The 20,814-nt window shown below is 37.8% G+C and overlaps 4 protein-coding genes across 4 annotated transcripts; 1 reads left to right on the top strand and 3 right to left on the bottom strand.

The window, feature by feature from the left end:
* The first annotated feature begins 404 nt into the window (after positions 1-404).
* Positions 405-2,746, top strand: LOC106325857 (cytochrome P450 86A1). The gene is given in 2 exon segments (XM_013763908.1): positions 405-1,571; positions 2,302-2,746. Coding segments are annotated over 2 exon segments (1,542 nt in total). The 5' UTR covers positions 405-431; the 3' UTR covers positions 2,704-2,746.
* Positions 2,747-6,083: 3,337 nt separating this feature from the next.
* On the bottom strand, positions 6,084-8,059 carry LOC106326684 (transcription factor MYB48). Its single transcript, XM_013764598.1, has 3 exons — positions 7,286-8,059; positions 7,039-7,165; positions 6,084-6,890 (listed from the first exon to the last, which is right to left on the bottom strand). Exons 1-3 carry the CDS (start codon positions 7,624-7,626, stop codon positions 6,084-6,086), a joined length of 1,275 nt encoding a protein of 424 aa, XP_013620052.1. The 5' UTR covers positions 7,627-8,059.
* Positions 8,060-9,167: 1,108 nt separating this feature from the next.
* On the bottom strand, positions 9,168-12,711 carry LOC106326958 (cucumisin-like). The gene is made up of 9 exons (XM_013764940.1): positions 12,550-12,711; positions 12,359-12,453; positions 12,165-12,256; positions 11,207-11,459; positions 10,628-11,117; positions 10,312-10,541; positions 10,119-10,230; positions 9,826-10,036; positions 9,168-9,721 (listed from the first exon to the last, which is right to left on the bottom strand). Exons 1-9 carry the CDS (start codon positions 12,709-12,711, stop codon positions 9,168-9,170), a joined length of 2,199 nt encoding a protein of 732 aa, XP_013620394.1.
* Positions 12,712-16,432: 3,721 nt separating this feature from the next.
* On the bottom strand, positions 16,433-18,847 carry LOC106323352. The gene is made up of 7 exons (XM_013761493.1): positions 18,562-18,847; positions 18,121-18,469; positions 17,842-18,021; positions 17,659-17,758; positions 17,182-17,572; positions 16,825-17,097; positions 16,433-16,461 (listed from the first exon to the last, which is right to left on the bottom strand). The coding sequence occupies exons 1-7, from the start codon at positions 18,845-18,847 to the stop codon at positions 16,433-16,435; spliced, it is 1,608 nt and encodes a 535-aa protein (XP_013616947.1).
* Between the last annotated feature and the right edge of the window lie 1,967 nt (positions 18,848-20,814).

A 20,814-nucleotide genomic window follows, 5' to 3' on the forward strand; every position in this document is an offset into this window, starting at 1 on the left:
ATTAAGGAATCCGCAAAGACTAAAAAAAGGCTGATATTCCTAATATTGAACCCAAGCTTCTTGTCTCGGCCAGTTTTTGCTATTGTCTCAACCCGATATTCTTAATAAAAATGTATATCTATTTTATATAATTTCAAAAGTCAATTTGTGATTAATTTGGTACATATATTTTACATCATTTATTATGTTATTTTTTGTTATTTTAAACTAATATGTTCAGTACTTGAATGATTTTTTTAAGTATTAAAATATTATAATTATTAAATATATACATTCTATGAATATTAAATGATTTAGCTTTTAGTAAACAATTTAATTGCCCGCGCGAATGCGCGGGTTTGTTTCCTAGTATATATAAACACATTCATCTTCTTCACCATATATGTCTCTGACCAATATTTTCATACAATAACAAAAAGCCTAAACCAGAAATGGAAGCCTTAAACCCTATCTTAACCGGCTACGCAGTGGCCGCTCTATCGCTTTACGCTCTTTGGTTCTACTTCCTATCCCGGAGACTAACCGGTCCCAAAGTCTTTCCTATCGTCGGAAGCCTACCGTTTCTAATCGCTAACCGTAACCGAGTCCATGACTGGATCGCTGATAACCTCCGAGCCACTGGCGGTACGTACCAAACAAGCACCATGGTGATACCTTTCGTGGCAAAGACGCAAGGGTTTTACACCGTGACGTGCCACCCAAAAAACGTCGAGCATATTCTTAAAACAAGGTTTGATAACTACCCGAAAGGTCCGATGTGGCGAGCTGCTTTCCACGATCTGTTAGGACAAGGCATCTTCAACAGCGATGGTGACACATGGCTTATGCAACGCAAGACCGCAGCGCTTGAGTTCACTACAAGGACTCTTAGACAAGCCATGGCTCGATGGGTCAACGGGACTATCAAGAACCGGTTATAGTTTATATTAGACCGGGCGGTTAAGGATAGCAAACCAGTTGATCTTCAAGATTTGTTTTTGAGGTTAACTTTTGACAACATTTGTGGTCTGACTTTTGGGAAAGACCCGGAGACATTGTCTCCCGATCTTCCAGAGAATCCATTTTCTGTCGCGTTTGACACCGCGACCGAGGCTACTCTGAAGAGGCTTCTCTATACCGGTTTCTTGTGGAGGATTCAGAAAGCTATGGGGATTGGTTCGGAGGATAAGCTCAAGAAGAGCCTTGAAATCGTTGAGACTTACATGAACGATGCAATAGACGCTCGAAAAAACTCCCCGTCCGATGACCTTTTGTCGCGTTTCTTGAAGAAACGTGACGTTAACGGTAACGTTCTTCCGACCGATGTTCTTCAGCGTATCGCGCTGAACTTTGTCCTTGCGGGTCGGGACACTTCTTCTGTGGCCTTGAGCTGGTTCTTTTGGCTCGTCATGAATAATCCTGAGGTGGAGAAGAAGATCATTGTGGAGTTATCAACGGTTCTGAAGGAGACACGTGGGAATGATCAGGGAAAGTGGACGGAGGAGCCGTTGGAGTTCGACGAGGCAGATAGGCTCGTCTACCTCAAGGCTGCTTTGACTGAAACGCTGCGTTTATACCCTTCTGTGCCTCAGGTGAAAATAACAATTTAACTTTGTTTTTTCATTATTATTTTTTTTGCCAAATCTTTTTTATTGTTTCGTTCATGGAATATCATACCTAATGCATAACGCATATGGCCAGGGAGAGATATGCATAAACACGTTAAATTAGCACAGACATACTTAATTGCTTCATAAATATTGATCTATGTCTAAATATATTTATCAGGTTTCATAAAAGTTTCCGAAAGAGATCTATATAACTAGCTAGTTGACTGATTTAGACCAAAAAAAAAAAAAAAGTGTTTTCTTCTAAGCTGACTATCACAGATTTTGTTTTTCCAAAATCCAAATCACTAGGTTGCTAGCAATTATCAACTGACTGTTACAAACTTACCATAACATTTAATTTAATTTAATTTGAGTTATTGTTTACCAAAAAGAACATGGCAAACCAAGCTACGTGGTAAAGGAGGTATAACTGTACTGCTCGCCACCCGGGTTCGAGCCTTGGCCACAACGGATTTAACATCCCTTCCGTTGGGGCGCTGGACCCATTTCGGGATAGTTGGGAATGTGGCTGACCAGATACCAGAGTTATCAAAAAAAAAAAAAAAAAATGGCAAAATTAACGCAAAACGGCCAAAATTAATCATTTTATTTTATTTTTAGTCATTCTTGCCACTTCTCATGATTCGCAAATGGCAAATCGCAATACTCAATCTGTGTAACTGTGACGTTTGATAATTTTCCAAATGACCAGGATTTCAAGTACGTCATAGACGACGACGTTTTGCCCGATGGGACTTTCGTGCCAAGAGGCTCGACTGTGACATACTCAATTTACTCTATCGGACGAATGAAAACGATTTGGGGCCAAGATTGTCTCGAGTTCCGTCCAGAGCGGTGGCTCACAGCTGAAGGTGACCGGTTCGAGACTCCTAAGGAAAGTTTTAAGTTCGTAGCATTTAACGCCGGACCAAGGACTTGCTTGGGCAAAGACTTGGCTTATCTCCAAATGAAGTCGGTTGCCTCAGCCGTTCTCCTTCGTTACCGGCTGTCTCCAGTTCCCGGTCACCGCGTCGTGCAGAAGATGTCGCTGACGCTCTTCATGAAGAACGGGCTACATGTCTACTTGCAACCTCGTTGTGAGGTGATTGCGTGATTTGACAATTATATTTTATAAACAATCTATTTTACTTTCGTATATTTTCTCCAACTACAAATTATGTATTATGATATATGCATTTTTGTGACATTGGTTGTTTAAGTTTGTTCAACTCTCTCGAATAAAAGTCTGGTAGTTATACTGAGTATAACTTTAATTGAATTAATGGATTTATCTTTAGATTGACCAATTTCATAACGTGTGGGAATCAATTTCACACTAACCTCTAGCTAAAACAACTGCATTAATGGACGACTTATATTTTGATTTAACCAATTTTATAACGTAAATGGGAAGTAATTTGAAATCGTATAAAGATTGAAGGAGATGGTATAGAAGGAGATGGTAACGGTTGAGTAGGAGGTTCAGCGAGAGGAGAACCACTCCCCCTGAAGTCAGTATTAGGTAAGAGCCAATCATCAATGGTGGAATCATTAATATTCAACGGTGGAGAAACACCATCATCGTCATCTGAGTCTACACCAGGGAACCGTTGTTCCGAAAAAACAACATCTTTGCTTGTGAAGAACTCATGTGTAGTAAGATCATATAGTCGCCATGCCTTCTTGCCATATGGGTAACCCACAAATATACACTTCCTACTACGGTCCCCAAATTTATCTTTATCACGTGCCTTGCGATGTGAGTAACACAGACAACCGAAGACCCGTAGCTTATCAAAGTTGGGTTTCTTACCAAAGAGAACCTCGTATGGCATTTTGTTGTTCAGAACCTGAGTAGGTGTGCGGTTGATGAGATGAGAAGCTGTTAGTATACTCTCTCCCCAGAATGAAGTCGGCAGTTTAGATTGAAACAGACATGCTCGTGCAACATTCAGAATATGGCGATGTTTTCGCTCAACCCGCCCGTTTTGTTGAGTATCAACACAAGATGTTTGATGCTCAATCCCAAGTTGCTTAAAGTATGGCGTAAGAACAAGGAACTCCGAACCATTATCTGATCGGATTGTTTTGACTGTTTTCCCAAACTGCCTTTCCGAGAGAGCAATGAACTCGCGAAGCAGGTTAGCCACTTCGGATTTTTCTAACATGAGGTAAGTCCAGACAGCTCTGGAGCAGTCATCGACTATGGTGAGAAAGTATCTAGCACCACAAGAAGAAGGAGTTCGATAGGGTGCCCAAACATCACAATGTAATAAAGAAAGCGGCTCAGAAGCTTTATTCAAACTGTCATTAAAAACTTATCTTGTTTGCTTAGCACGAAAACATATTTCACAAGACGCAGCTTGGTCTGAATCAAAAACCATATTATCTAAAACCGGTAAAGCTGATAAAACCCTAAAAGAAGGATGTCCAAGCCGTCGATGCCATAGTTCTGATGTTGAAGAATCCTTTAACTCAGTTCGATGTACTCGTGCAGCCGTAACACCCGTAAAGTAGTACACCCCCTCACGCTCTTCACCCGTTCCAATCAGGGTCTTCGTAAAACGGTCCTGCAGTACACATAATGTATCAGTAAAGATAGCAATACACCCAGTTTGTTTCAGTAATTTAGAAACAGAAATCAATGTGCAATTAAAATCTGGCACGTATAGAACATCTTTCAAGTAGTAGTGCTTGCTCAGACGCAGAGTGCCTGTTTTCATTGCTTGTGAACATCGGCCATTAGGAAATTTAACCGATGATGGCATAATATCAATCAGATCAGTAAGTAGAGATAAATCTCCAGTCATATGATGAGAGGCCCCTGTGTCGATAATGACATCTTTTAACGTTGGTTTACCAGACAATTTCTCAGTTGAGATCGTTGACTTGGAGTTTTGAAGAAGCTGAAGGAGCTGAGTGATTTGTCCAATCGGGTCGTTGTTGTTGTTGTTGGAGTTTGAAGTAGTGGTGTTGTTGGAAGCCGCTCGAGCCGAATTAGAACGTCCACGACGACGGTTACTGTTGTTAAACGAGCGTCCTCCTCTGCCTCGCTGAGACGATCCGTACGTAGAACCTGGATTAGTGTTCTTTTGTTCATACCACCATTCCGGATACCCATGGAGCTGGAAACACTCGGAGTTGTCATGACCCTTCTTAGAGCAATGAGAGCATGTCCTATTTGGATCTCGGAAGCGTGTAGTAACAGCTGAAAGTTGAGTAGAATCAGGCTTAGGAGTTTCCGTGTGAACTGAAAACCCCATTGCCTCTGTTTTACTTTCCTTAGACCTCGCCGTATTGTTGTGTTGTTCCTCACGTATGACTCTGGAGTAGACATTATTGATATCTGGTAATGGATCTTCATCTATTATTTTTGATCGAATGTTTCGAAACCGAGACTCGTCGAGCCCAAACAGAAACTTATGAACGCGTATCTCTTCTCGTTCTTTCTCAATATCTGCAGAAGCTTCGCATGAACAAGCTCGAGGAGTCTTAAGATTATCTAGTTCCTCCCATAATTTAGACAAGCGACCAAAGTATTCAATGACTGTTTGGCCATCCTGCAGACAAGTATTGATTTCATCACGTAATTGATGAATACGAACACCGTTTTTGACAGAGAATCGGCGCTGGAGATTTTCCCAAAGCTTATACGCCTCTGATACAAACGTAACAGTCGATCTGATCTTCGGGTCTATTGAAGTTCGAATCCAGCCGACCAGCATAGAGTTTGTGGCAAGCCATCGCGATAGATCTGGTTCTGTCGAGGGTTTTGCTATGGCTCCGGTAATAAAACCTAGCTTTTGCTTGGCTTGTATGGAATTAGATAACTCCGTCGCCCATTCGGTATAATTGTCTCCACGAAGAAGAACAGATGTTATTAATGCTCCAGGATTATCTGAGAGATGGAGATAATATATCCCACCGGGAGTAGGAAGACTCGTCGCAGACGTAGTCCATAAAGAAGAATTAGTATCAGACATGTTTCTTGATGATCAAGAAACACGTTTTTAGTACTTTAGGTTATTCAGATCTTTGTGCTCTGATACCATGAAATCGTATAAAGATATAATTTGTGTTGTCGTATTAGAATAGCATAAGCTCCCTATTTATACAAGTAGAATGTCATAAGATGATAAGGACTAGGACTAGTTACATCATTATCCTAAGATATGTAGGATTTATCCTAATATAATCTCGCACTAACCAGTAACCACTAGCTTAAACAAACCACTTTAATTTTTTGAACAAAATGTGAAATGAACAAATAATAATGATAAAGGATAGAACTATAAATTGAAGAAAACATTCAGCTACAGATTAAAGAAGCACATAAACCCTAATAATTATTTTGATACGAGAAGAAACTTGAATTTTATGTTCTATAGAAAGTTTTAAGAACATAAATTATGAAAGTAACCAAAAAGAAAGATAGAGGATGACCATAATCAGGGTAACAACGATCGCATAATATCACCATGATCATGTTGGTAGCTAGAACAATGGGAAACACTTATTGCCACCTTGAATAGAACCAGAGAGCATCTCCATCAGATCCATCTCTCTTTTTTCGCCTGTAGAGTTAGCATGAGGGACAAGAAACTCGCTATAGCCTCCCTTCTCTACGGTAGTGGATGACGTGGAAGATGAGGAAGATGGAAAATGGGGGTTGGAGTAGGACGACGACGCCGTACCATTCAACAAGTAAGACAAGTAGATATCAGACGCAAGGTGCGGTTTATTCTCAGGAACGGCAACCATTGCCTGATCCTGATGATGAGTCCATACACTTTTGTGCGAGCTAGGGTTCTTGATCATGTTTACCTCGTCAGAAGTTTGGTTTAAACCAATGTTGTCAAGAGAAACCGGGTGGTTTGCAAAGATGTTTTGTAGGTAAACTAGCTCCTCGTCATATGGATCGCCAAGGACCGATGATGTAGAATCTCCATCCGAATAGGTCTGATCAAGATTCGGTGTAGAAAGTACACTGATGGAAATCTCATTCTTATTATCGTCACTGGCCTTGTTCTCGACATTATTGTAGACGCTTTTGATGTAGTCTTGGAGAATGCATGGCCTTTTAGCTGCTGGAGGGAGATCGCTATCATAGTTATCCGCGTTTTCTTGACGACGTTTTTGTTTGCGTTTTGAGTTTTGGCGTCGTTTAGTCGCGTTCCAGTGATTCTTGATAGAGTTCTCGGTGCGTCCTGGTATGAGTTTAGCGATCTCTGCCCACTTGTTCCCAATTCTTTTGTGTGCTTCTACAAGAACCCTTTCTTCTTCTTCACTCCATCCATCTTTCTGATAACCCATGAGAAAAACGTAGATAGAGAATTATGTTCAAAGTTATAAATAACCCTAGCTAGAGACTTACGTTAGAATCCTAGATCTACACAAAACATATGTAACGTATAAACAAATCACAAAAGAAGTATTATTAGGAAAAAACCTTGATATCAGGACGGAGATGATTATGCCATCTCTCACGACATTGTTTGCCTGCTCTTCCCTCAAGTTTTTGCGAGATCATTGCCCATTTCCTCTCCCCAAGTTGCCTCACTAACCTTATCAACTTCCTACACATATACGTTCGTATATTCACAAATTCATAACTATTAATTTAGATTTTCATATAGAGTTATGAATCAAGCGATGTCAATATATATCTACATAAACATATATCTGTAAATATATACCTGTCTTCTTCAGCCGTCCATTGCCCTTTGATAATATTCTTGCATGGTCGCTTCTTCGTAGGGTTTTGATAATCTCTGGTTGCATCTTTAACGACCATGTCCCCAATAGAGATTCTGCCATTAGCGACCAAATATTTATCCTTCCTCGGACCACACGTATGGTTCTCTTTGTTGTCGTTTTTGGTCTCAATCGCCTTTGTCTTCTTCATGATCGGTGGGTGTCGGTCTCTAGAACAATCTTGTTTCTTGGGACACAAGGTATCATTCTTTTGGCCGTATAGGAATCTCTCCACGGCGGTCAACGGAGGCGCAGCTCCGTGGACAAGGCGTCGGTGCTCCATAGAGGAAAAATAAAAGATTAATAGAATGGAGAGGAGAGCACAAAGGAGAGAGTTTAGCTAGTAACAAGGAATATGAGAGAGCTTAATCAGTTGCTATATAGACTAATGAATTAATTACCCATTAAATTATACTAATTCTTATATTTTCTTTTAAAAAATTAAACGAAATAAAAATTTATATGCATTTAAAGTTAAAAGAAAATAATAAAAGGAAGCTGATTAAGAAGACTACAAAATCTGATAACTAAAACGTATCGATATTTTAATTGAATACTATATGCACATATAGCCTATTAGTCAGTAAATTTCAGATCGATATTTCTCCAAAATCCTCTCATTTCATTTCCTATTATATATATACGTTATACGACGCCATTGTTGCTTATTAGACAGTATTTACCAGCGAACATAAGTTGATTGTAGAACAATATCCAATAGTTTTCTAATGACTACTCGTTTGTTTGGCAGCAAAACTCATGAACTTTATCGTCTTTAAGTATTTTCATTTTGCGATATAAGTAAAATATTTACTAAAAGATAATACTTAAATAGGAAAGGCAATCAAGACCGTGCAATATGCCAAATGGCGACTGGACTTAGTTGGTTTGTCTTAGCTAATGGTAATTGTGAATAATTTAATTATATTTCGTAAAGACGATCACATCCTCGTGAGAGAAATTAGACCTATAATGTGAATAAAGGGTAGTGTAGGAACTAGGAATAGTCGAAGTTAATTTTGTTTGTAAATTTGTAACTGACCAAGTGGTAAACGGAGAGACCATCAATGGTAATTTATTTGGCGCCAAATGAAATATGGAAAAATAGTTATGCTACGAATTAATGATTAGTTGACTACCACTAATTATTTTCGAAGGACAGATTAGGGAGAAGACTAAGCCATCCAGCCACATTTAATTGTTTCGAGTCTAACGTATTCTGAATAAACATTTCAATAATCTTTTTGACAGTGATTTGATTTCTTTAATCTCTTGTCCCTTTTTTATTCGAAAAGAAACATATCTTATAGTTAATATTTTCTCAGTTTGTTGGGTCCATAAATCATATTAAATTGGGCTTATGTGTGTGTAAGTTTCACTTTCACCTGCTGCAAACCTTCGGATTGCATTATCTTATTGATTTTAGTCCGTGAATCCAGGTATATAACTGTGCTTAAGAGTTATTCACTCCGTTCCCGAAAATAAGATGTTTTAGATTTTTTATTTATTCCACAAAGATAGATTTTTTATATTTTTAATGTATTTTTTTATACTTTTAAGAAACTTTAAATGAAAATATTTGAATTGATTAAATTTCATTGGTGAAAAGTTATTAAAAAATATATAATAAAATAAAAGAAAAATAAAATTATAAATATTTATTGAATTTTTAATAAGCGTGAACACTTTAGAAAATCTTACTTTCGGGAACAAGGAGTAAGACATTAGCATGTATCGAAGCCTAGAGATTATTGCATAGATCAATGAAATTAATAAAACATAAGGATTATATTGATTTATTTTAAATATTAAATATGGTGATTATTAGATTGAATCATTAGGAACATCGGTATAAACAACAATGGGGCTTCTAACATTATGGGTGCCATCAGACCATATTAAACTTGCAGAAGAAGGCAGGTTTGGGTCGATATTGTCGCCTGAAACAGTCACGGTGAAAGACTGCTTCTCGTTCACCGACTTCATAAACAGGACATCAGGTGAAACCTTGACACTGAGCTTTGTCCCGTGATTTAAGACAATCTGCGATTTGTATGTAGAGGTTGGGGTACCGACGTTGGTGACGGTTCTGTTGAAACTGATGGTGAAGGAGCTATTAGTTTTCGAAAGTTTAGCCGACATTGAAGGATAGTTGAGGTTTCTTGGTAAGGTGTTTCCAGTGCAAGTGACGGCTTCACCGGTAATGAGTCTAAGGGTTTTGGAAGTGTAGTTCAAGCCGCAGAGAAAGGTGATGTGGTCTGCTTTGTCCAGTTCATAGACAAGTCCAGGATTTAGAGCAGCTATTGGATCCACATGTCCAGCTCCATAAGCGAACTCGGTTGATGCAACTCCAGTGTCAGAAGCATTCATCGACCATGCTGCAAATATCAATTAAGAGACACCATATAAGAACAGAGTTATAAGCCAGAAGGTTACTTGTATTACAAGAAACTAAAAGATTTATATGATTTTTGCGTGTTACCGGTTGTCATGATGGCAGATTGGATAACGGCTGGAGACCAGTCAGGATGAAAAGTCTTGATGTATGCAGCCACGCCTGTGACGTGTGGACAAGACATTGAAGTTCCAGATAGAACAGAGTACTTCACATGTCTCTGGTCGATATCTTCTGTAGGTGAACCCAAAGGTGAATAGGCAGCGAGAATCTCCACTCCTGGTGCTGTTATATCCGGCTGCATTTCAATCAACTTTTGTTTCTCAAACCCATATTTGTAAATAAGACGGAACAAAGATAAAAACAGTATTATATGTCACCTTAAGAAGGTCAACAGCGATAGTGTTTGGACCACGAGAAGAGAAGGAAGCAACTTTAGGCGCTTTCTGATTAAAGTCTGCCTCAGTTTTTAGAACAGTACCTTGGGTGGACCTGAGAATAACAAACATAGATGTATCAGGAAAAAAGAAAAATCTGGAGCAATTGTTAAGTGCATGAAACAGAGAGAGTTACTTTGTGGAGTTAACGTAAGAGACAAGAAAGTCAAAGTCATCTGGTGATAGAGCAGAGAGAGGACGAGAGCTAATGGTGGCATAGTTTTTGTAGTCTTTAGTTATGGTTGCAACAGCTACATCTGAACTAAATGAATATACGCTCACCAATATTTTTCCCTTGGCCTCAGATCCTTGGAAGACAAGAGGATAGTTCTTTCCTTGCAGATCAAAAGCATTCACTGATCTCCCCTAGTTAAGACAAAAATAGATGTCTAAAAGGGACAAAGAAAGAAGATACTATTATGATATGAATGAGAATGTTACTTGATACTTACGGAAAGTGTCTTGCCGTTTTGGATAACAACTTTGGTCAGAAACTCACGGTTTGTTGTGCTGGCTCCAACGGTTAATATCCACGGCGCAACGCTACCGACTGAGGTTGGTTTCGGACCGCTGTTACCGGCTGAGTTCACAGTGAGGATCCCTTTGGCCATAGCGTGGAAAGCCCCGATGGCGGTTGTGTCCTCTTCGTACCTACGGGCCACTCCCCCTCCCCCGATGGAGATGCTGATGAAGTCCACACCATCTGCTATTGCATCATCAAACGCAGACAGTACAGCTTCTGAGCCACACTCTGTGCTGGTGCAGACTTTGTAAGCAGCGATTCTGGCAGCTGGAACACCGCCTCTAGCGGTTCCATTGCCGATTCCAAAGAAGCTTGCCCCCGAAACTGCGTTTCCAGCCGCGATGGATGATGTATGTGAACCGTGGCCGTCGAGGTCCCTGGTGCCTTCTCTTGTGTAATCTCTTGCTCCGATCAACTTGCTACAACATTGTAAGCAATATTGTAAACAACATCAGTCTTTCTTTACAAACAATATTAATCTTATAAGAGAGACATTTTGGAGATTTACTTGTTGCAAGTGAAGTTTTTGCCGCCAGAACAAACACCTTTCCATTTTTTCGGAGGAGGACCAAAGCCTTTGTCGGAGAAGCTCTCGGACTCTGGCCAAATCCCTGTGTCAATGAGACCGATGATAGTATCACTCTCTACTGCCAAGTTTCGCTTTGTATTCTTTCCTTCCTTTAACCCCATGAAGTCCCAAGACGCAGTCGTTTGGATTTGTAACTTCTTGCTCCGGAACACAGACACAACTCCTTCCATTTCTAAGACAAAAATGAGACATTGGTTTCAGTTATCTAACAATATAAGTAGGACTCAGAATAAAATCCTTAACTCAAAATCCGAACCCGAACCAAAAAATCTGATCTTTACATGGTTTGAAATGTAAGAAATAGCCGAATGGTCTTGTAAGGTATTACGAAACATATCTGAATCCAAGATATTATTAACCGAACCCGAGAAACAAAAAAAATCCAAAAAAATATCTGAAGAAACTGATTCAAATGTCTAAATTAATATACAATATAAATATTCGAAACATAAAATATGTACTTCAAACATTTAACTTCATATTTATTTTATATAATATCTACCAATAAGTATTTAAAATTTAAACGAGTACCTTAATTACTCAATTTATATAAATAATTATATATTTATTATGTTTTGCTTTTAAATTTTAGATTTTGTTTCAAGTATATCCAAACTGATCCGATATAATATGGAATCTGAACGATATATGATTATTTTATGGGTTATAGGATGTAATATAAAACCGACCCAAAATCGTTGTGTTATATCCGAATCTGGTACATACTTTCAAATTTACTATAATGAGATCTAGGAAGTGTTATAAGATAGAACCAAAATCCCAAAAACTCAATCCGAAGGGGCATCTAAGGCCCATGCCTAAACATAAGTGTGTGCAGGTTAAAAAGATAAGTGTATCTCTGTCAAATATTACTCACCGGCTATTTTTTCTCGTTCTGGCTCAGAGAGCCGGGCAGCAAACCCATTGAAACTCCTCTTGTAACTTCTCACCAAACGACCGTCGATCGAACTGTATATATAATATATGTGTATAATACATGTATCACTTGTTAGAATCCTCATCATAGCGTAAACTAATTATAACTTAAAAAATGAATCTGTTAATTAGCACCTTTCTCCAGTGATCTCTTGAAGGATGCTCACGTGATGAGACATTGGTGAGTATTCTAGCCCAGACGGAAGTGATCCCATGTAGACAATATACACCTTCATGAATTATATTATATTATCATGTATGCTGGATTGGATTCAAATAATAATAAAGATAAACGAAATACTTGATAATCGTTAAATACTTGATACCTGTTTATCTTGAGGATCATCTGTAACTGCTAAGACTGAACTCAAGAACAAGACGAGGACACATGCGAGGAGACAAAATGAGTTCGCTGGTAATTTTTCCATTTTCTTATAAAATGAAGTAATCTGTAAATTTCTATGGGATGTACATATGATAAGATGCATATATAGTAGAAAATTCCTCTGATTCTGTTTCTCTTATTGCAATTGACTTTTAGTCAACATTCTATTTACATAATTAACTAGGTGTTTTGTGTTTTCCTGCACCACGTGGAGGGAATTTTTTAAATCTAACTTATATTTAAAAATAAAATTTATTAAATATTATAGATTTACTATTTTCTTACTAATATTTAATATAGATTTAATATATGTTAAATCAATTTGTATAAAATTAATAAAAATGATATAAAATTCTATAATTATCAAAAATTTAGCCTAAACAATATTTATAATATTTGTAGATATATAAGAAACTAATGTTCTTACGATTAGATTTTAAAAAAAAAAAAAACTGTAGAAATTTTTGAAAGCTTTGGTAATACAAATTGTATAATTATACAAAAGTAATAATATTTCAAAATTTTAAATGTTATATATGAATATATTTATTTTATAGAAAAAAATATGGGCTATTACCATATTTTAAAAAAGTTTACCAAAAAGAAATATCAATATTAAATGTAATATATGAATTATTACCATATTCTAATAAGTTTGCCAAAAATATAAATCATCATTAAATAAAATTATCCATGTCATATTTTTCGGAAGCCATGTCATCAATTTTAGTAGCCATCACTACAAGAAAACATGTATGTTCCGACTACACAATTGGTAGCAAATTAGTCGCAAAATCACACTTTACGATTGATTTGCGACTGAACATGAGGTCGGAAACCAACGCTTCGCAAAAACCAAACGGTCGCAAATCAGTCGGAAATTAGCGACTGATGTAGGACTGTTTTACGAGTTACAATATATAGTCATAGAACAGTCTTAATTCAGTCGTAACATTTGGCGACGATTTTGCGACTTCTCTTCCGACCAGTCTGCGACCTTTTTTGTAGTAATAAGGTCATGTATTTTCACCGCAGATCAGTTGGAAAATATCAGTCGTAATATAGTGGTCGGGAATCAGTCGCAAAGTTTTAGTCGGCAATCAGTCGTTATATTTTACCATTTTGCTATTTGTTGGCGACTACGTTGCTACTGTTTGTTGGGCCAAATGATTAATTTATGCGCTGACTGATCAGCGACTATATAAGGAGATTTATTTCCAAATTTTGTGATTTGAATTTTATTTTGCTTGATTTCCTGTTTTTTTTGTTGTTTGGAACAATTGATAATAAAAAACTGAAAATGTTAACAAGCTAAAACATTTGATACAAAAGAACTCCTCTCTTATAGGAGTTTAACAAGCTGAAAATATTTTAACACCTAATCATAAGTTTCAAAGTACACAATATTTTAACACCTGATCATAAGAGAACCTAATCATCCGACTTGTTAGCTGCAACGTATTCAACGTACTGAGTATTAGGATTTGTTGCAGTCAAAAACTTGTCCACTCTAGATAATCCTTGAGCTGTTTTCCTTGCTCTGCGCTATGAGCACCCTGCTCCTTGATTATGCGGAGATTGTTTGCGTTTTGGGCAGCCTGCTCCTCGATTTTGCGGAGAGCGATTGCATTCTGGGCAGCCTGCTCCTCGATCTTGCGGTGAGCTTCATCAAGCTGTGTTTGCAGGTCTAGGATTGAGGAGGATTCTCCTCGATTTTGCGGAGAGCGATTTCATTCTGGGCAGCCTGCTCCTCGATCTTGCGGTGAGCTTCATCAAGCTGTGTTTGCAGGTCTAGGATTGAGGAGGATTCACTGTACTTCCGCTTTACATTGACGAGAGTACTCTCGAGGCTTCCAATTCCATAATGTTTTCCTCTTTTGTCTGTGTAAGTAGACTACAAAAACGAGAAGAACCAAGTATGATGTATCAAAAACAAGAAGAAACAAGTATCCTGTATCAGAGAAACAAGAGCAACAAGTATAAACCAGAGAAACAAGTATCACATAAGGGAAAATAAAGAATAAAAGCAGAGGAAACAGTATGTATCATCTACCAAAAACGAGAAGAAACAAGCATCAAGTATAAAAGGTAAAATATAAAACCAAAGAAAACAGATTATATATCAAAAACTTAAGAGAAAAAATTTACCAGGAGGAATATCTCATTATCCTCATCTATAGAGAGCTGGTGCTTGTGAACTAGACTCTGAAGGGTCTGCGTTTTCAGCCTCAAGGTCATCCAACTTTGACTGTTTGTTCCGCCGATACACCTCAACAACCTCCTGTGCTTTCATATCCACAAAGGTCCCATCCTTTTTTGTATGAGTCCTAATGAAGACTTCACTAAGAGTCACCGGTCTGCCCAATTCCTCTACCTGAAATGGTAAACAAAGTAAAGGATATTAAGACATAATTTTTTTTTAGTGTGGTTAAAGAAAAGGAAGTTACCATTTCTTGTTCGATTTGTTGGAAAGACTTCTGCCCTGAGTTGTGCTTGTGAGGACCAAGACCTTTACGGTCAGACATCCGAGCCGCTGAAGTCGTCAAACTCTTTTCTTTGGCTTCAGCAGTGTCCCAAAAAGCACACATTTTTCTCCACAAAGTTTTCTTAATCCAGTTTGGTCTCTTTCGAGAAATCTTAGTGATCTTCCGAGTCAGTTTACCCTTGTCCGAACCAAACCTAGAAACACAGAAACATCATATTAGGCTGAGAGTGATATAAAATACATTCATCGATATTCAACAAACATTAATCACAATTAGTTATCAAATTAAATTTACAAACATTCAAAGGACTAAAGCTTAAACCCGTAAATGATAAAACTGAAAACAATCACAAAGACTACTCATTCACAAGACAAACAAGCAACTCGTTATGAACAAGTCATTAAAGGTTTAAGCTTTAGTCTTTTTGTTCATTACAGCTTGCAGCTTTAAGCTTTAGTCAAAAGACTAAACCTTTACAAGACCCATAATGAACAAAAGACTAAACCTTTACAAGACAAAAGAAACAAGTCATTACCCTTTAAACCGTAATGAATAAAAGACCAAACATTTAGAAGAGAAAAAACATTCACAAGTACAAGAAAGCTCATCATTTCCAAACCCAATCAAAATTAAGCTTCAAGATAAGAAAGTACCAAGTGGTTCCAGGCTCCAAGTAGGGAGAAAGGGTAGTTAAGCGCTCCCTGCCTGGCTGGGAGAGAAGAGCATTGACAACATCCATCTGGTCTTTGGAGAGAGTCGGTTCTACATGAGGAAATTCTTCATCTTCTGAATCTTCTGCAGTCTGTGAGTTCTGAGCTTCGGAAGTGCTCTGAGATTGAGATTGTGGTTGTCGAGTCGCTGAAGTCTGAGACCCTCGAGGCTGTGAAGTCTGAGACCCTCGAGGCTGTGAAGTCTGAGACCCTCTAGGCTGTGAAGTCGGAGACCCTCGAGGTTGTGGCGATGGAGTTGAAGCTCTTCTGGATTGGACCGTCGAGTCCTGGAAAAGCTGTGCCGGAGGTGGATAGTCAGACACAGATGGTGGAGGTTGGCGGTTCGGGACAGGCGGAGGCGCTTGAGTTCTTGGAACGAATTCGTACTGCGAGGGAAGGGGAGATGGTGTCTTCGCAGTGGAGGGTGAGCATCTTCTTCTGTTTCTTCTTTCCCGACATCGTCTTCAGTGATAAACGGAGGATATGGAGAGTTTAGATCGATAGAAAGGGGTGAGATGTGTTGGAGGCAGAGAGAACACAAGTGATTAGAGGGTTTCTGTTCTGTTTCGATTATAAGAGCAATTATTTTGGGCCTTGGAGGGTTAAATTCATTTGGGTGGGAATTAATTTAGGCTTGGCGGGGAGTGAAAATTTCACCTAATTTACATAAGTCACCAAATGAAAATTAACAACGCAATCACCAAATGAAAACTTGGCCGGGTCTTTTTGGTTTTACATTAAGGTTAATACAATTTAGGGTTTAGGGTAATGATCTAGAATGTGTTGGTTTAGGGTTCAGAGAATTAATTTTACTTTGTTTATGAGTTGATTATATATTTGTTTTAAACAAAAATATATTACAATACACAATAAACAAAGTTGCAAAATTATATTACAATACACATTGAAACAAAGTTTACAAAATTACATTACAATACATATTTAAACAAAGTTTAGAAAATTATATTATATTTTAGTAGGGTACTTCTCCATCTTCATCATCAGAAGATGATATATTACATTGAAATTCATCATCTTGTTCAACATCATCCACATCAATATCGAGATTTACAGGTTGTACCCGAGCATGAACCAAATGATCAACTGCTAGATCTTCAACCGTAGTCATTAAAACAGCATCATCATTTTCTTGTTGTAACAATGTCGGTTCTTTATTTTCATATTCTCCAGAAATGATTCCCCTCGGATTCACTTTCAAAACATTGAGCCACGACTGCTTTGGTTTCTTAACGTACGGATACGGGATATAACAAACTTGATCTGCTTGAGATGCTGTGCATGCAATATCAAATAATAAAAGTATAATTAAATTAAGTATCAAATCATAAAAGTATAATTACAATATAAAATACGTACCTAGAATAAATGGTTCGTATTTATGGTATTTCCTCGATGAAAGAACATCGACGATGCCACCATTGCTCCGCCGAGTGCCTCTACCAACTAACGGATCATACCACTTACACTTAAAAAGTGTGATTTTCAAATCGACCGACCCCTCATACTGAATTTGTATGATATCAGTCAAGATCCCATAGTAATCAGCTTCATCAGATGCATTTGTGTAGCTCTCCCCTTTAACACTCACACCGTAGTTACATGTCTTTCTTCGCTCGCCATGCTTTTGCATATGGAACAAAAAGCCTCTTGTGAAATAGATGGGCCATGTTCTGGCCTTATTCATGGGTCCATTCGCAATATCTTTAACCCACTTAGGAAAATGATGTGTGTTGCTCCAATAGCTAACCTGCAACATATATATATAATTAAATCAATATATATTTATATATTATTATAGACACATAGTTAAATAAAAGTATTAGTCAGACGTACATAATCTTTCACCCATATATGATATTCGTCAGCTCTCTTCGCAGAGAGGTCTTTTTCAGAGAGGTCTGCATATTTGGCAGTAAGGAAATCTTCAAACATCCTATATTAGTCAAACCAATATTAATATGAGCAATTATAGTTGGGTAAATCAATACGGAAGATGATAATATTATCAAATTATACCTCTCAAATGGTTGAAAATAATCACAATTTCGTAAAACATATGCATGTGCGCATCTATAGTCTTTCTCGGAAAGCCATATTTCTTGCATTTCCCCACTTGGACGACCTACATGTGTAAATATATCTGGCACTCCAAGAACATGATATACGGGAACTTCACCTTCATGAAATCTTGTGAACCTGTCCAAATGATTATGAAAATTATTAATGCACATTTTTAAATAAAAAGTATGTACATAGACATAAAAACTGAAACCGAGGAATAATGATAGCGTTTACCTTGATTTCGTTTGTATATGGTTAGCAAAGTAGTGCTCTGAGAAGTAAGCTATCTCATCGTTGATATATGATTCAACAATCGAGCCGGCTGCAAATCTTTTGTTCTTTGCTTTCGCTTTCAGTTTTTTGAAATTCCTTTCAAAAACATACATCCACCTATATTTCACAGGTCCTCCTAGTTCAGCTTCGTAGGGGAGATGTATAGGCAAGTGCTGCATGACGTCGAAAAATGATGGTGGGAAAATCTTCTCCAAATTGCAGATGATCAAAACAATATTTCGTTTAAGCATTTGGACGTGATTTTTCTGTAAGGTTCTCGAGCAAAGGTCTCGGAAAAATACTCCAACCGCTACAATATTCAAAATGCATTTATTAGTAATATTTACTATAATTATAAAGGTTTATCATTTCAAAATAAATAAAACAATAGCTAATTAGTACCTGATAGCGCAAGATGGACGTTTTGGTCTAGGAGTTCTGAAAAGATAAACAGAAGTAGCCACTCCATAAAAACATGGCAGTCATGACTCTTCATACCAGAAAATTTGTTGTTCTCTAAATCAACACAATTAGCTAAGTCTGAAGCATATCCGTCTGGGAATTTAACTGTGTGTTTCACACATTCCAATAAACGTTTTTTTTCATCTTCGTCCAGCATGTAAGGAGGAAATGGAGCTTGACCAGCAGTATCAACATGTAAGTGTGGCCGATCACAGAATACTGCCATATCCAATCTTGAATTGATTGTGTCTTTCGATTTGCCTTTGACATTCATAAGAGTATTGATGATGTTGTCAAAAAAATTCTTCTCTATATACATCACATCAAAATTATGTCGGAGTATCAGGTCCTTCCAGTATGGTAACTCCCAAAAAATGCTTTTCTTGTGCCAGTTATGATATTTCTTATAACCAGGCTTCTTCTTTTCATGACCATTTCCACCGCAAACAGACGTTTTCGGTGGATTGACACCCGATAACTTTGAGTAAACTTGCTCACCAGTCAAAGATTTAGGTGGAAATTCAGTTACCGCGCTTTTTCCCTTCAAGAAGTTCTTTCTATTCTTCCTCAGTGGATGATCATGAGGAAGAAATTTGCGGTGACAATCAAACCAACACGTCTTTCTTCCATTATGTAGATAAAAAGCCTTTGTATCTTCCATGCAAATTGGACAAGCCAATTTACCATGGGTCGTCCATCCTTATAGCATGCCATACGCTGGAAAATCACTTATCGTCCATAGTAACACAGCTTTTAGATTAAAATTTTGATTTAAGGACACATCGTATGCTTCAACCCCAGTTGACCACAATTCTTTTAACTCCTCGATCAAAGGTTTCAGGAAGATATCAAGACTAGCTCGCGGATGATTTGGCCCAGAATTCAGAATTGTAAGAAACAAATACTCTGTATTCATGCACATATCAGGGGGTAGATTATATGGAGTCAGGATCACGGGCCACAACGAATGATTACGAGACATCCCAAACGGATTGAATCCATCAGTACATAATCCAAGATAAACGTTACGAGGTTCTTCGGCAAACTGGAGATGTATATCTTGAAAATGTTTCCATTCCGCCGCATCAGATGGATGACACATTTCCCCCTCCTTTGCTTGGTGCTCAGCATGCCATCTCATTGCCGCTGCTGTCTTCTTGCTCTGATACATTCTCTTCAGCCTGTCAGCTATAGGTAGATCCCACATACGACTATATGGTACTTTGGTTCTGCGTCTTTTTTCCCTAGGCTTCCATCTTGCTGCACCACAAAATTGGCACTCTTCCCACCTTTCATTTTCTTTCCAAAAGATCATACAATTGTTAATACAAACATCAATTGTATGATATGGGAGCCCTAAATTGCGCATCAACTTCTCGGTCTCATAGTGTGAATCGATTGCTGTGTTTCCTTCTGGTAAATAGTCTCTAAACATTTGACATACTGAATCCACACATTTTTCACTCAAATTATAATCTGCCTTGTTTTGCAAGACCCGACCAGCTAAGGATAACTGTGAGTGCCCTTCACGACAACCATCATACAAAGGATTTTGTGCTCCTTCTAACAAATCGTAGAACTTCTTCGAATGGTTGCGTTGCGGGTCTACTACATTCTGATAACTATCTTCTTGTTGATAGTTATCAAAACTCACATTATCACGAAATGCATCATTCACCATATCTACATAATTAACCTCATTACTAACTTCTTGATCACTACCACTTAAATGTGTCGGGTCAACATAACTCGTTCCTAATGCAATATCAATTTCTTCTCCATGTTTATACCAAACATAATAGTATGGCATAAATCATCTATTATATATATGTCTCCAAATTTTTGTTCCCGCGAGAAATTTATCATTCTGACAAACAGTACACGGGCAGAAAAACTTACCGCCATTACTTTGTGTTAGAGACTGACTGTTTGTGAATGTCATAAATTGTTCCACCCCTGCTATGAACTCTTCCGAAAGTTTTCCTGTCTCCTCATCGATCCTCTTGTACATCCACTCTCGAAAATTTGAATAATTATAATTTCCAGACATTATAAGACAACTTATAACGTTAGTTTTTTTTTGCTACTTTTTTTTCGTGCTTTGTACGAGTGAAGAGAAGAAAACGGTTACAGACTATATATAGAAAATATTCTGACTAATTGGCGACTAAATTCCGACTGCAGATAAAAATT

This window comes from Brassica oleracea, chromosome C2 (genome assembly GCF_000695525.1).
Source record: "Brassica oleracea var. oleracea cultivar TO1000 chromosome C2, BOL, whole genome shotgun sequence".
In the NCBI taxonomy this organism is placed as follows: domain Eukaryota; kingdom Viridiplantae; phylum Streptophyta; class Magnoliopsida; order Brassicales; family Brassicaceae; genus Brassica; species Brassica oleracea.

Excerpts from the sequence above, each read along its gene's own strand:
- LOC106326684 (XM_013764598.1), bottom strand. The coding sequence starts at position 7,626 with ATGGAGCACCGACGCCTTGTCCACGGAGCTGCGCCTCCGTTGACCGCC. Across the intron at positions 7,166-7,285 it reads TGGACGGCTGAAGAAGACAG|GAAGTTGATAAGGTTAGTGA; the intron begins GTATATATTTAC and ends GTATATGTGTAG. Across the intron at positions 6,891-7,038 it reads ATCTCCGTCCTGATATCAAG|AAAGATGGATGGAGTGAAGA; the intron begins GTTTTTTCCTAA and ends ATGGGTTATCAG.
- LOC106326958 (XM_013764940.1), bottom strand. The coding sequence starts at position 12,711 with ATGCATCTTATCATATGTACATCCCATAGAAATTTACAGATTACTTCA. Across the intron at positions 12,257-12,358 it reads CAAGAGATCACTGGAGAAAG|TTCGATCGACGGTCGTTTGG; the intron begins GTGCTAATTAAC and ends TTATATATACAG. Across the intron at positions 10,037-10,118 it reads TCGCTGTTGACCTTCTTAAG|CCGGATATAACAGCACCAGG; the intron begins GTGACATATAAT and ends ATTGAAATGCAG.
- LOC106323352 (XM_013761493.1), bottom strand. The coding sequence starts at position 18,847 with ATGGCAGTATTCTGTGATCGGCCACACTTACATGTTGATACTGCTGGT. Across the intron at positions 17,759-17,841 it reads TATTTTCAACCATTTGAGAG|GATGTTTGAAGATTTCCTTA; the intron begins GTATAATTTGAT and ends TGACTAATATAG. Across the intron at positions 17,098-17,181 it reads ATACGAACCATTTATTCTAG|CATCTCAAGCAGATCAAGTT; the intron begins GTACGTATTTTA and ends TTGCATGCACAG.